The sequence below is a fragment of the Eumetopias jubatus genome, unplaced genomic scaffold (genome assembly GCF_037043125.1).
Source record: "Eumetopias jubatus isolate StellerSeaLion01/CBP00866 unplaced genomic scaffold, mEumJub1_p1.0 scaffold_15, whole genome shotgun sequence".
Lineage (NCBI taxonomy): Eukaryota > Metazoa > Chordata > Mammalia > Carnivora > Otariidae > Eumetopias > Eumetopias jubatus.
This window is the reverse complement of record NW_028274821.1, coordinates 74,029,441-74,042,830: the sequence shown is the minus strand read 5'-3', so window position 1 is coordinate 74,042,830 and position 13,390 is coordinate 74,029,441. Positions and strand designations below refer to the sequence as shown.

Here is a 13,390-nt window from a genome sequence, read left to right as displayed (position 1 = left end):
TCTCGTCTTTTTCATTTTATTCTAGCGCCTTTTTCTCTAAACCAACTCCCAGTCTAACTATTGCTGCACAGAAGCAATTCTGTTCCTTCAGTTACAGCAAGAAGAATCCTACCATTTTCTTATTTCTCGCAGTAGACCACTTTCATTTTCAAATACTCTTGGAAGCTGTTTATTTCCTTGGTTCAGTCATTTTTTTTTATATACCCCTTTTTGTTTTTTTTCTCTATATGCCATCCTTAAACATGATCTTCTTCGCAGATCCAGTATCTGCCCTTGGTTGTGTTATTTGTCCACGTGAGTGTTTGTCAACTCTCTTTTGTGGGTATATGGCGCAGTGGATAAGGAGGGCATGACTGTCTGCCCTTTAGGGTAGATAATAAGTAATACAAGTTATTTATTGGATAAATACAGAAAGTTTTCAATAGGCAGAACATTCACAGAAAGCCATGAGGCTTTCCAGGAACTACTAAATCATACCAAGTGACCAATCAGTTAGTAAGAGTACATATGAGGTGTGCCACTGTATGACTTGAGAAATGAAGTATTTCCTCAACAGACAGAAATTGTGTTTAATTTTTTTAAAAGTTCTGTGACAAATGGACCCTCTGTAGCCCCAAAGAAGGCAGTTTTGTCTCATGGATTGAGCACCAGATTTGGAGTTAGAAGACCTGGGTTCAAACTTAAGTTCTCCCTCTTACAAGCTTGGTGAGACTTTGAGAAATTTACTTAATTTCTCTGAGCCTTGGGTTTCTCAATAAGTAACATGGTAACACTTAGGCCTACCTTGCAGAGCTGTTGTGAGATTAAATGAGAATATGAGGCAGCTGTGAGAAAGCACTTATCACAGTGTTAGTCAAATGTGAACTTTCTAGAAACTTTTTTGAACTGTAACAATAACGACAGTTAAATGCAAATTAATCAAATCAGTTATATTGACCATAAAATATTTAGGAGCTCATTCTCCTCTCATTGTGAGGGAGGGATCTATCCAATTGCTTTTAACAGTAATGGAAGCAATATGCATCCAATATAACCCAGTGATCTTTTTTTTTTGGTTTTAATAAATATTTCCTGAAATTAACTTCCATATCAGCTGCATTAGATTAATATAGCACTTTAATTGAGCACAGAAATCTGATTCTGGTCAACCAACTAAACATGGGAAACATCTCTGGACTTCTTGGACTGTGAAGAACTAGAAGTACATAAAATCATCATCATAATAAGCAAACTTTGCCAGAAGGATGGGCAGCCTCCCTCAAAGGAGTTTTGGGAAATCCTGTGATGTCAGAATTCATGGACACGGAATACATAGGAATTCCCAGAGAGAAGTTAATCACCCCACATGGCCTTCTCTTCTCTTCGGAAGGGAGTGTGTTGTGTCCTTAGGTCACTACCCAACTCTCCCTCCACTCATGTTTCTGCTAAGGTGATTAATTCACCTGGAGAAAAAAACAACAAAGATTTTTAAGAACACTGACTAAACCATAGAAATGTTTTTCTTTTAATATAGAGCATTAAAAATTCAACCCCAAAGCAAAAACATTTAAAGATATGTGAATTTGAAACTTTTAATATATTCTTCTGCTCAGGACTGTTAACCGTTTCTAAATGTGCATGGGCCCTAACTTAGACAAAACTGGATCTCATGTAGAGAAAATGAAGTAACTTCGAGGTCTTTGTCATTTGCATTTATCGATGCCTAAATTGAAGAAAAGTATTTTTTCAAAAGAAAGTGTTCCAATAGAGTGAGAAGCTCTTAAAATTTAGGAGATTCACTATATGACCTTGAAGAATTAGGAATGTTGTTTCCAAGTTTTGCTACTTCCTAACTATATGGGCTTCAGGAACTGTAATACTGTTCACTTTGGAGATGATCCATTCCAATGATCCCACTTTATCATTGATGGAAGTGAGACCAGAATTGCCAAGTGAGTAGGGAAGGAGCTCCCAGTCAAGTTCTCTTTCTACTATAGCAGGAGGCTTCAGCTTCCACATGAAGGTTATTTTGTCCAGATTCTCCCAATGACTGTCTATGAACATGCTGAGATACAGTGCTCGATCGTTTTAAGAAAGTCGAATTGAAATAAAAATCAAAGTAATAGAATTTCACATTTCTTCAAACACCATTTATCAATCAGGGCAAGATTAATACGGCACATAATCCAAGGAGAGCTGGAAAATGCCACACAACCAAGAAGACCATTTCTTTCACAACTTTGGTAAGGTTCTTCCATAATACTCCCCTTTGCAAACACACTAAACAATGCAAAAGCTTTTTCATAAAGCCTCTTAAGGCATCTCCATTCTTCACGTGTTTTTGCTTACAGCTGAGGCATCAGGGCTTGGCTGTGTTGGAGGTAGAATTTATGGGCATACATGTGACCAGATTATCAGGTTTGGTTTCCTCTTCAAGTTTAACAGTTTAAAGGAGGGAGAATCTCCACAATGGAAGAAATAAATGATGCGATGCAGATTAGTTGAATAATATTAATTATTACTATTACCAAAAGTTGTAGCTAAAATAGCTAATATATATTGCATGCTTACTATGCACCCAGTGCTGTGTTAAACCCTTTACATTTAATGGGATCACACCCTTCCAAGTTGACCCCCTATCACCTCTGCCGGGATACACTTTCAAGGGGAGACCTGCTAGATTCTGGAGAGGAGGTACCAAGCAAGCAGGGCTCATGTTAGAGCAGACTCAGAAGGGGTGCTGTGGGCAAGAGCTCGCCCAAAGTGCTCCACAGGTTCTCCCTAATACCTACAGCTCTACTGTTCCCAATGCCGAGCCAAAGGCAACTTGTGCTTTGGTGAGCTTGTGAGTTCCTGATATTCGTTCCCACTTCTGAGTAAAATAAATAAATAAATAAAGGTAAGTGGAGAAAATGTCCTTAATCTACCCCCACCCCTTCTGTTGGGATTCTCCTTTCTCCTGGCTTAGCCAAGAGCAGAAAATCAGGGAGTCCCCCAGTGGGCATGAGTGAGGGTGGCTCCCTTGAACTAGCTACTCCATCCCCGCTTCAGATCCTCTGAGGACGGACATGGCCATACAAAGAAGAGGTGCTTTGCCATGTTAGCAGGTTTACCAGGCATCACCACATATAAATTTCAAGTGTGTGTGACACACACAGACACCTAACACAAACATGTAAAAAAAGTACCTCGTTCAACGGGTGGTGCCAAGTAGCACCTGCTAAATGCATTTTCTTTCTCCCTCCCACTCCCCAAGGGAGGCATGAAATGCATGGCGTTTAGGATGCTGAGATACAATTCTTTCATTCCATCAGATATCACTGAAGATTCCACCTCCTGATTTTTTATTATAATCATTCACTTCAGAACTCTGGGGATTTACAGCACATCAAACAGTGATAAGCAACCAATGTGCGGCAGAGGTGGTTACTCAGCTGATGAAAAGCCCCTGTCAACAGAAGGATGACAACCTCTGGGTCGGTTATTGCTACTTATGGAAATGTTGAAATCTGAAAAGATCCCAGTGATTCCTAATAGTGATTTCCTCTTGAATCCATTTAAAATAAAAACGGAGGTTTTATTTAATTAGTCTGCAGGCTCTGTCCGCCCCATTGTTCACATGGGTTATATTTCTGTTTAAGTACAGAACTGACAGGAAAAATCACCATCTGCTTTCCACAAACAAAATATCCTTTGGGTGTTTAGCAAACTAAAGAAAACTACACCTAATGTTTTGTGTCTCTTTTTTAAGCAAAACCCTAAAACCACTACAGGAAATCACAACAGAATAGTATGCAATATCAGGTCATAACACTGATTATTAAATATTACCTGTTATTTATACACACATGGAGACATACCAAAATTAACCCATACTCAGGAAAGATCAACTAGTAAACAAAATTATAAATGTGCAGTTTAACTAAAAAGGGAACAACATTAAACCTTAAGGCAGCATTGGCTGAGTCTTTTCTGGTAAAGGATGTATTACATATTTCAACGACTGGTGAATGATTTTTAAGAACAATTAATTAAAATAAATACTACAATAATGTTTTGAAAAAGAACTAGGACTGATTCTAGGACTCTTGCAACATAAATTTATACTGGAATTTTAATTTTGGATTAGAAAGCACACACAGGAACATAATCTTGTAGCAGTCTTTCCTCAAATACAACATAAAGATTCCTGTAAATTATTGTTATTATAGATTAGCACTCTTTGGGCTCCTTTTTCACTTGTCATTCAGAGTGGTTATCAGAAAATTCTGCTCATGTTTCCATAATATGTGGTCAGGCTGCAGTTTACCTGAGTGCATCAATAGCCTATCATCATGCTCTGATTTTTACACGCATGTCCTTAATGCTGAGTCTGCTTACCTAGCAGGCTGCCTCCATCATCATGTCCCACACACTAGGGCCAACCTAAAATGATGACATCTATCGTGGCTGAAAAAATCATACTTTGATGAACATATTCCAAAGTACTTTCATAAACACGTTTGGGGATTTGTTTTCTTTGCAGCTTGCTTTGTTGGATTTTCCTGGTGAAGCCTGAAAAGTACCTTTAGTTATTTTACAGATCTGGTGCTAGATGCTGACGGGACAACTGTATGACACGAAGGACAGATTTTAAAAATTCCAAAAAAGGCTCAAATGGAAATAGCTTTCATATGGTGCTGAGAAAGAACACGTAGGCACTTCTGCTTCAGGAGGTTTTCATATTTTGATTACAGATCGCTTTTTCCAAGCCACTACTACTGGAAATTCCCTCATGGTACAAACCACCCAGTTCACTGGAAACCTTGCTCTCCCAAACATTGTCTGGTGCATTCATCTTTTTTTCATAAAACTAAAATTGCCCCGTTGACGCAGGGATCAAGTCGCTGCCCATGCTGAGAGCGGTGGGGGCGGCCCCCACCTCCCCATCAGCACTACTGAGTGCAGGCAGCTCCACCAGCTTCTATCAGGCAAAGCTGCTTGCTCTGCAGAACCAAACTATCCATCAACAAAACAGAGAGAGGAGGGTCGAGTGCAATTTTTCTCCTGGAAATAGTTAATGTGTCTGCCTCTCTCCTTCCAGTTCCTCATTGTGAGTGTAATTCAACAAAGCATATAGAGTCTTCATAACATTCTAAAGCTACTAGGCTACTGGGAGTTTATTATTATTTTTTTTAATGACTACTTAAACAGTCTCCTTTTTTCTTCTTTTTTCTTTCTTTCTTTTTTTTTTTTTTAAGAAAATCTGTGCTAAAAAGGCACTAGATAAAATGAACTTCCTCACTCTTGTTTATGGAACAATTATACATGGTGTTAGATTCTATAATTTAACAAAGGTGACACACATTTGGATAAAATATCCTAATTATTCAGATTCCTCTACTTTCAGGTAAAAAAACACACCCAAAGTCAAAGAAATAGCAGGTCCCCCTGACCAAGACCAGCCCGACCTTGAAGTCACTGTCATTCCCTGCCACCCCAGAGCTCTGGCCGCGGTTGCCTAAGGGAGCTCTTGCTTGTCAGGGAAGACTCACTGACAGCAACTGTGGGAGCCAAGCCTCCTGGAGACCTGAGTAAACGAGACAAAGGTGAAGTTCTCACAATTTTCCAGCTTGACCTTCTTGGCTAAGTTTGGAACAATCCCCCGAAGAGACCGCAGGCCCATCCTCTGCTCCTCATACCACACGCTGCCCATGTCTGTGGCCTCCTTCCGGGCCGTGAGGTAGAAAGGGGACTTGGCCTCCATTTGGGTGGGTGGCCGGTGGGTGTACATGTACTTGTAGAGGAGGCAGTAAGGGCACTGTCTGTGTCCCCTAGAATGCTCATGGTAGATTTTCCCGTGGCATACTCTTGTGGCACCACTGCGGCTCTCCCGCTTGACGCTGTCTGTCCGGGCAAAATAGGGCTGGTTTTGTGGGTCTTTGAGCAGCTCAATGTCACCATACATCAGATCTGCATGCTCCTGCAGGGTCCGCATATTCAGGTACTGGCTGTTGTACTTGACCACGGTGGACAGGAGAGTGACAGGACTGTCATCACCTAAACACCCTGCCTGCCACATCTCCTCCTCGTCGGAAAGAGAGAAGTAGACAATATTGCGAGCACGGGCCCCTGACATCCCTGCCTTACTCAGCACCCACAGCTTCTCCTTGAGTTTCTTGGTGGAAGAACTGAAGGTGCTGCTGGTGATGGAAAAGCCCACGCCTGCATTCTTCAGGATGCGGTCCAGGCCTCGGCGAATGGCGTGCAGCGAGGTGGCCAGGAAGTCGGAACCGTCACTCTTCTTAACGGTGACATAAAAATTCTCGAGCAGCTCGTTCAACTTCGCTGCAGGGATCTCAAATGAGACAAACACTGAGGTTACACATTTGAGGACACCCAAAGAGCCAGACCCCTTCCTCCTCCTCATCCTCCCAGCCTGATACAGGGAAAGAATTTCAAATGGAAGATCTCAGTTCCATACCTGGAACCACAGTGGTTCAAGCAGCAAAATGAGGACATGATAATCAAGACGTTCTCGAAGGATTATTGTAATGCTTAAATAAAGTAGGGGATATGAAATGGTTTGTAAATAGTGGAGAACACACATACATGTACGCACACATATACATGTATACACTAATTATGATTATTGGCCTTTGTAACTTTCACTATTCTATTCCTCTCTGGAAAGCCTTTCTTCTCTTTTCTAGCAAATCATTTCCTTCTCTCTCCTTCAGTAAAATCCAACCATTCTCTCTAAAGAATTTGTGAATGAAATTTACAAACTCTGAATCCTCCCAGCATTAATTTCCTCAAAATCTGCACATACTATGGAGTCCTGCGGGCACTAAACACGGCACCGTTAGGGAAAGACAATGGGTATGTCTGGGTTGCAGAGCAAGTTCATGACCTTAATTCTTCACTTGAATGTATCTGAATAGGCCCTGAAATATCACTGGTTTAATGAACCATAGGGTTGCAATATCTTTTTCAAAAAATATGAAAAGCTTAATGACTGCACTGACAGAGAGAGCTCCTCACTTGGATATGGTGGGAAAAGAAAGCCTCGGCACTGAGAGAGCTTTCTTTTCTTTAACTTTTAAAAAATCTATATTTATTTTATTTGAGAGAGAGTAGTTGTGCTCACACAGGGGCGGGGGGTGGGGACAGAGGGAGAAGCAGATTCTCCACTGAGCAGGGAGCCCAATTCGGGCTCCATCCCAGGACCCTGAGATCATGACCTGAACCAAAGGCAGATGCTTAACTGACTGAGCCACCCAGGCTTTATTTTCAAGAGGGAGCTAGAAAGAGAAAACCAGACTTTGCTCATAGTCCTTTCAGGCCAAGTACACATTCTAGGACAAAAGAAACTCTCAACAGAAAACTTTTTAAAAGTACAAACTGGACAGGTAACATTCATTCTTCTAACTGCCCTTGGGTCAAACAGAAAATAAAAACTGACTTAGAGATTAAAAACAAACCAAACTGAAAACATTCCATATCAAAATGCATGAGATATGCTAAATACACTCTCATTAACATCAGTCTTGAATGACTTTTTTAGAAAGTTGTATGGAAAATAAGCAAACTGATTATTCAGCTCAAAAAGCTAGAGAAAGTAAACCAAATTAAAAAATAATAAAGTGAATCAATAAAAATAAAACATAATAAACTAGAAGAGATATAAATTTGAATTTAAAAATGAAAATATGTAATCTTTGAAAAGACCTATAAAGTTGACAAACTTCCAGAAGGGCTGACCAAAGAGAGAGAGAGAAAGAAGAGGAAAGGAAATATACATTTATTTTATTTTATTTTTTAAAGATTTTATTTATTTATTTGAGAGAGAGAGAATGAGACACAGAGAGCACGAGAGGGAAGAGGGTCAGAGGGAGAAGCAGACTCCCTGCCGAGCAGGGAGCCCGATGTGGGACTCAATCCCGGGACTCCAGGATCAGACCTGAGCTGAAAGCAGTTGCTTAACCAACTGAGCCACCCAGGTGCCCGGAAATATACATTTAAACAATATCAGGAATGAGACAGTAACTCTAGAAAATGAATCAAAAATATGAAAGAACATTATATACTTTATACATATTAATTTGAAAATCTAGGTGACCTGAACAATTTTCAGTTACCAAAGCTGGTTCAATAAGAAGTAAAAGAGGGCACCTGGGTGGCTCAGTTGGTTAAGCGTCTGCCTTTGGCTCAGGTCATGATCCCAGGGTCCTGCGATTGAGCCCCGCTTTGGGCTCCTCAGAGCTCAGCTGGCGGAGGGGGGGGTCTGCTTCTCCCTCTGCCCCTCCCCCTGCTCGTGCTTGTGCTCTGTCTCTCAAAAATAAATAAATAAAATCTTAAAAAAAAAAGAAGTAAAAGATCTGAAGTGCCCTAAAATAGAGTGAAATTATTGTCAGAGATGTATATCACTCCTAAGGAGATGGCTTTATGGAGTCTATTTAGCTTTTGTATTTATTTATTTTTTTTTATTCATGAGAGACAGAGACAGAGAGAGGCAGAGGGAGAAGCAGGCTCCCAAGGAGCAGGGAGCCCGATGCGGAACTTGATCCCAGGACCCTGGGATCATGACCTGAGCAGAAGGCAGACGCTTAACCATCTGAGCCGCCCAGGCGCCCCTAGCTTTTGTATTTAAAAGTTTTGGAGCATAGGAAAGAGAAAGGGTCTTCATTTTTCTCCAATTCAAATCTAACAGATATACCAAAAAAAAGTATATGAATATAAACATAAACAGGCAGTTTTCGTTTTGCACAGTGCTATGTTAAGTAAGAGCGGTGCATGTCATAACCTTGGAAAATGAGGACAAGCCTCTGATACACAACTCTGAAATCCAGAGTAGCAATTAACACGGTACCACAAAAAACACGGACTGCCTATATTATCAAATCAAATTCAGAGCTACAGGAAAGCAGTACTACATCAAGACAAGTAGGGATTGTTGCAGAGTGTAAGGATGATTCAATCTTAATAAATATGTTAATATAACTGACTTACTTATAGAGAAAGTAATACGAACTTGCTAATTACTGAAAAATTACTTGGAAGTTTGATATCTATTTCAAATTTTTTAAAATTCAAATTAAATTTAGATTGGAAGAAAAAATCCTCTTACTACGGTGAAGAGTATTTTACAGACAAGAACGATAAAAATTACACCTAAGATGGAGACATTAGAATTTTTTTTTATAAAGTCAGGAACAGGATGAACTTGCCGAATATCTGATACTATATATAAAACACTATTTTGGAGGTTCTAGCAAACCAGGCAAAACAAGAAAAAAAAATTACACACATACACACATACGTGCATATGTATATGCGTATATACTAAAGGAAAAAGATAAAATATAATTGTTTTCTGATAATCTGATTGTTGGTCTAGGAAATTCCAAGAGATTCAACTGAAAAGCCATCAGTAGGGTAGCTACATACAAAATATGAAAAGCAACAGCTTTCTTATATACCAGTAAAAACCAGTCAAAATAACCATGACCCTCAAACTCAACTGGTTTCAGATTTTTATGTTGTCACTTCCAACTCCCTACTTGCAGGTGTTAACCTCTCTTTGTATTAGTTGGGATTCATTTGGTCCGAGAGCTAAGCCACATTTGAAGAAGCCTAGGCAAAGAGGGATGTCAGATTTAGTGGACTCCAAGACCATCAGGACTCTGCCTCTCATCTCTGCCTCTCTGTGCAGAGTGGCTTTCTTTATATAGCTTAAAACATAACTCCCTAGCACTCCCTAAGATCTGCATCTTACAGCCTCAGTCAGCTACTGGCAATGTTCAATTCTCATCTACAGTATCTATAGTAGAAAAAAAATCTAAAGAAAGGATTCTGGTTAGTTCATTCCTGATCTAAACAATTGATCAAAAGGTAGGCACTGTACTAACATGATGGCTTCTTCAGTAACCATGGGGATTGTAGGAGAGGAAGGGTTCCTTAATAAGGGATGTTAAGCAGAAAACCTTATTACCGTGGTACTTAAAAACTAAACAAAACACAACAACAACAAAAAAACCAACCTCTGAGGGGCATCTGGATGGCTCAGTCAGTTAAGTGGCCGACTCTTGATTTCAGCTCAGGTCATGATCTCAGGGTCCTGGGATTGAGCCCCACGTCTGGCTCCTCACTCAGCAGGGAGTCTGCTTGAGGATTCTCTCTCCCTCCCTCTCCCTCTGCCCCCCCCACTCTCTCTCTCTCCTTAAAATAATAAATAAATCTTTAAAACAACAACAACCTCTGATAGCTTCCTGTTGCCCTTAGGATCAATTTCAAACTGTTCACCTTGTAAGCAAGACTTTACAGTTTGCTTTCACCCTCCGGTATATTGTTTGCAAAGACAGCCACAACATCTCCTCCCCTCCCTGTTCCCACACACCTCTGCAAAGTGATTTTGCTACTCCTCCCATCAAAAGATGGGATCTATTTTCCCACCCTTGGAATCTGGGCTGGCCATGACTTATCTTCACCAAAGAAGGTGGCAGAAGTAACAATGTGTGAATTCCAAACTAAGGCTTCAGAGATGCTGCTTTTATCTGCTTTGGTCTTATAGGTTCTCCCAGGTGAGAACAACCCATAGAATCAAGAGCAAATAAAATGAATGTTGCTTTCAGCCCCTAAGCGTTTGGGCAGTTTGTTCTGCAGCAATAGTTAACTGGTACACACATACTCTTTCCGTAGCCTAATCTGCTGTTCTCTTTGTACTTTATTTTCCAGCCTCATTGAACTCTGTGCCATTCACAGGAACCACCAGATCCTCTTAGGCTTCTAAGACTTTATGCATGCTATGACCAGAATGCTTTTTTCTCTAAACCTTCTCTATTCGCAAAATCTCTGTTCATTATTTCAGCTCTAGCTCAAATTCTGCTGTCTACAATAAAGGCTTTTCCGGCTTCCCTAAGCAAACTTCCTCTCTCACCTAGGATCCCACAACACCTAATTTAAATTTTTATTATGGCCCTCTTCATATTGCACAGCCTCTTTTATATATGTCTGTCTCTCAACATGGACTGAGAGCTCCCTGAAGGCAAAAACTACGTCTTCTACGTGACCAGGTGGGTCTTCACACCTAGCAGAAGGCCTGCAGGACATCAGTGATCCACAATGAACTGATACATGTGGGTTAAGTCAACGAATTAACCTTGCAGTCAGGAGAACCGAGCTGACGTAAGATGCAGAATATTTTTCTTGATTTACATAGAATACCACAGGTTTCAAAGTAAAACCACAGCAACAGCAATTCCGGGAGAAATGTCAAGTCACAAAATTTATGTTGTTTGCACACAAGAAACCATTCGTTCTGGCCCACTTTGGCTGCCTTCTTAGTTTTCACTGAGTTTTCGTTGGTGGTTATTTGCCCAGGTTACCAAGGTCTTCAATTTGTTGATTTGTTATAAAGATATTGTGAGAAACTATTTTTCTTCATTAACAACTCTGTATGGATTTACCATGTCAAAATTCACCATGGATTATAAACTTGGCTTCCCTGAGGTAAAAATGACCAAAAATAAGTAAGAGCTTGGTCATAGGGTAGGATGACTCCCAAAAGAACAGAATAAGAAATAGCTGACTTGTGCGGCAAATTTAAAGTTTCAGGACTACACAGTAATCCCTCACACTTGAAAGAGTTCAAAGACAAGTAAAACCAAGAATTACTTTTGGGGAATGCCTCAAACCCCTTTGTGGATAATCTTATAGAGGGGGATGAAGAAAGTGGAGAAATGCTTATGAACTGCAAGTACTCTTCTAAAAGAATGAAATGAATGAGTCTTGAAGTCACCTTTGCTGACAACAAAAATGACTTCATTTTTAGCAGTTAATCAGATTTTACTTTATTTAGAAAGATAGGTGTGGAACTTCAGGATGCTCTGTTTTCCAGCAGTATGTCTAAGTCAGCGAGGCAGCAAACCCGAGGGAGATGGGTCAGTGAGGATCAGACCACACTTATGAAAATAATCTCGAGGAAAAATACTATGTAGAACTCACACAGTAGATAACAGAGTGGGGCTGCCAGTGTGCACCCTGCTTATTTAGATGATATTTTGAAGTCTGATTTGACTCTTTCCTTTCTCCCTTGAACAAACAACTAAATTTGAGGCTCACCAGCTACCAAACCAGATCAGGAGCTGTTACTCACCTTGTCTGTTGCCAGCTATATCTATCTTTATTTTGTTTAAAGTCAGCTCCATGCCTGGCATGGGACTTGAACTCACGAGATCAAGAGTCACATGCTCTACCAACTGAGAGAGCCAGGTGCCCCTTTATCTATCTTTAAAGACACAACTAGATTAAAAATATCCTGCATCTAGACCAAGAAAATGAGATTGAAGAATATGGGCTTTGATATCACAATTCTTACTTTTTACTAAATATTGGCTAATTCTCTAAGATACTGACCTCTTTCTTAAGGATTTATTATTAAAAATGTTTAATTTGAGCCGCCCAGGTGAATAGATTACAAAAGACTGAAATCTATCTTCTTTCTTATCTATGATTCCTCTAGCTAACACAGGGGAAACTAAGAAATCCTAGTGCAGTGATAAGGCACACTCTATGGGACAGATGGGACATTTTATCCACCTGGGATGCAGAACTCATTTAAACCTTGGAGAGTGTGGAGAAATTAGGTTCTTTTCAGGGATTCCTGCATGGGAACGTAAAGGTTCTCGGTAACAGACAACTACAAAGTCTGAGAGACAAGGCTCTTGGGCCTAGAAAAGATTAAGGTTAGTGGGGATGAAGAAATGCTGATAGGGGTCTGTGAGAACAGGTGAATTTTAAAATTATTATTAATAAAGGTGAAATAGTTACACTTTTACTGATTTGTTTTTTTTTAATTGTGGTAAAATATATACAACATTTACCATCTCAATCATCCGTAAGTATACAATTCAGTGGCTTTAAGTACATTTATAACATTGTACAATTCCCACCACTATTCATTTCCAGAACTTTCTCATCATCCCAAACAGAAACTGTACTCATTCAACAATAGCTCCACATTTCCTTCTCCTCCAAGCCCCTGGTAACCTCTCTCATACCTTCTGTCATTATGACCCTGCCTATTCTAGATATCTTACATAAATGGAATAATACATATTTGTTCTTTTATTTCTGACTTATTTCGCTTAATATAATGTTTTCTAGGTTCATTCATATAAACTTCTATCAGTACTTCATTTCTCTTCATTGCCAGATAATATTCCATTGTATGGATACGCGACATTTTATCTATTCTTCTGCTCATGGGCATTTGGGTTGTTTTGTCTATTGTGAATAAAGCTACAACATATATTTATGTATGACTTTTTGTACAGATACATGTTTTTAGTTTTCTGAGTATATGCATGGAGTGGAATTGCTGGGTGCAAGAGTAACTCTATGTTTAACTCAAGGGGAAATGCCAGACTGT

General features: G+C 39.8%; 1 protein-coding gene across 1 annotated transcript in view; it reads right to left on the bottom strand.

The window, feature by feature from the left end:
- Positions 1 to 5,253: 5,253 nt before the first annotated feature.
- KIAA1958 (KIAA1958 ortholog) overlaps positions 5,254 to 13,390 on the bottom strand; it is a 147,201-nt gene continuing 139,064 nt past the window's right edge. Inside the window, exon 5 of the mRNA XM_028107872.2 lies at positions 5,254 to 6,316. Within this exon, the coding sequence (XP_027963673.1) occupies positions 5,510 to 6,316 (807 nt within the window). The 3' untranslated portion in view covers positions 5,254 to 5,509. The remainder of the gene's footprint in view (positions 6,317 to 13,390) is intronic.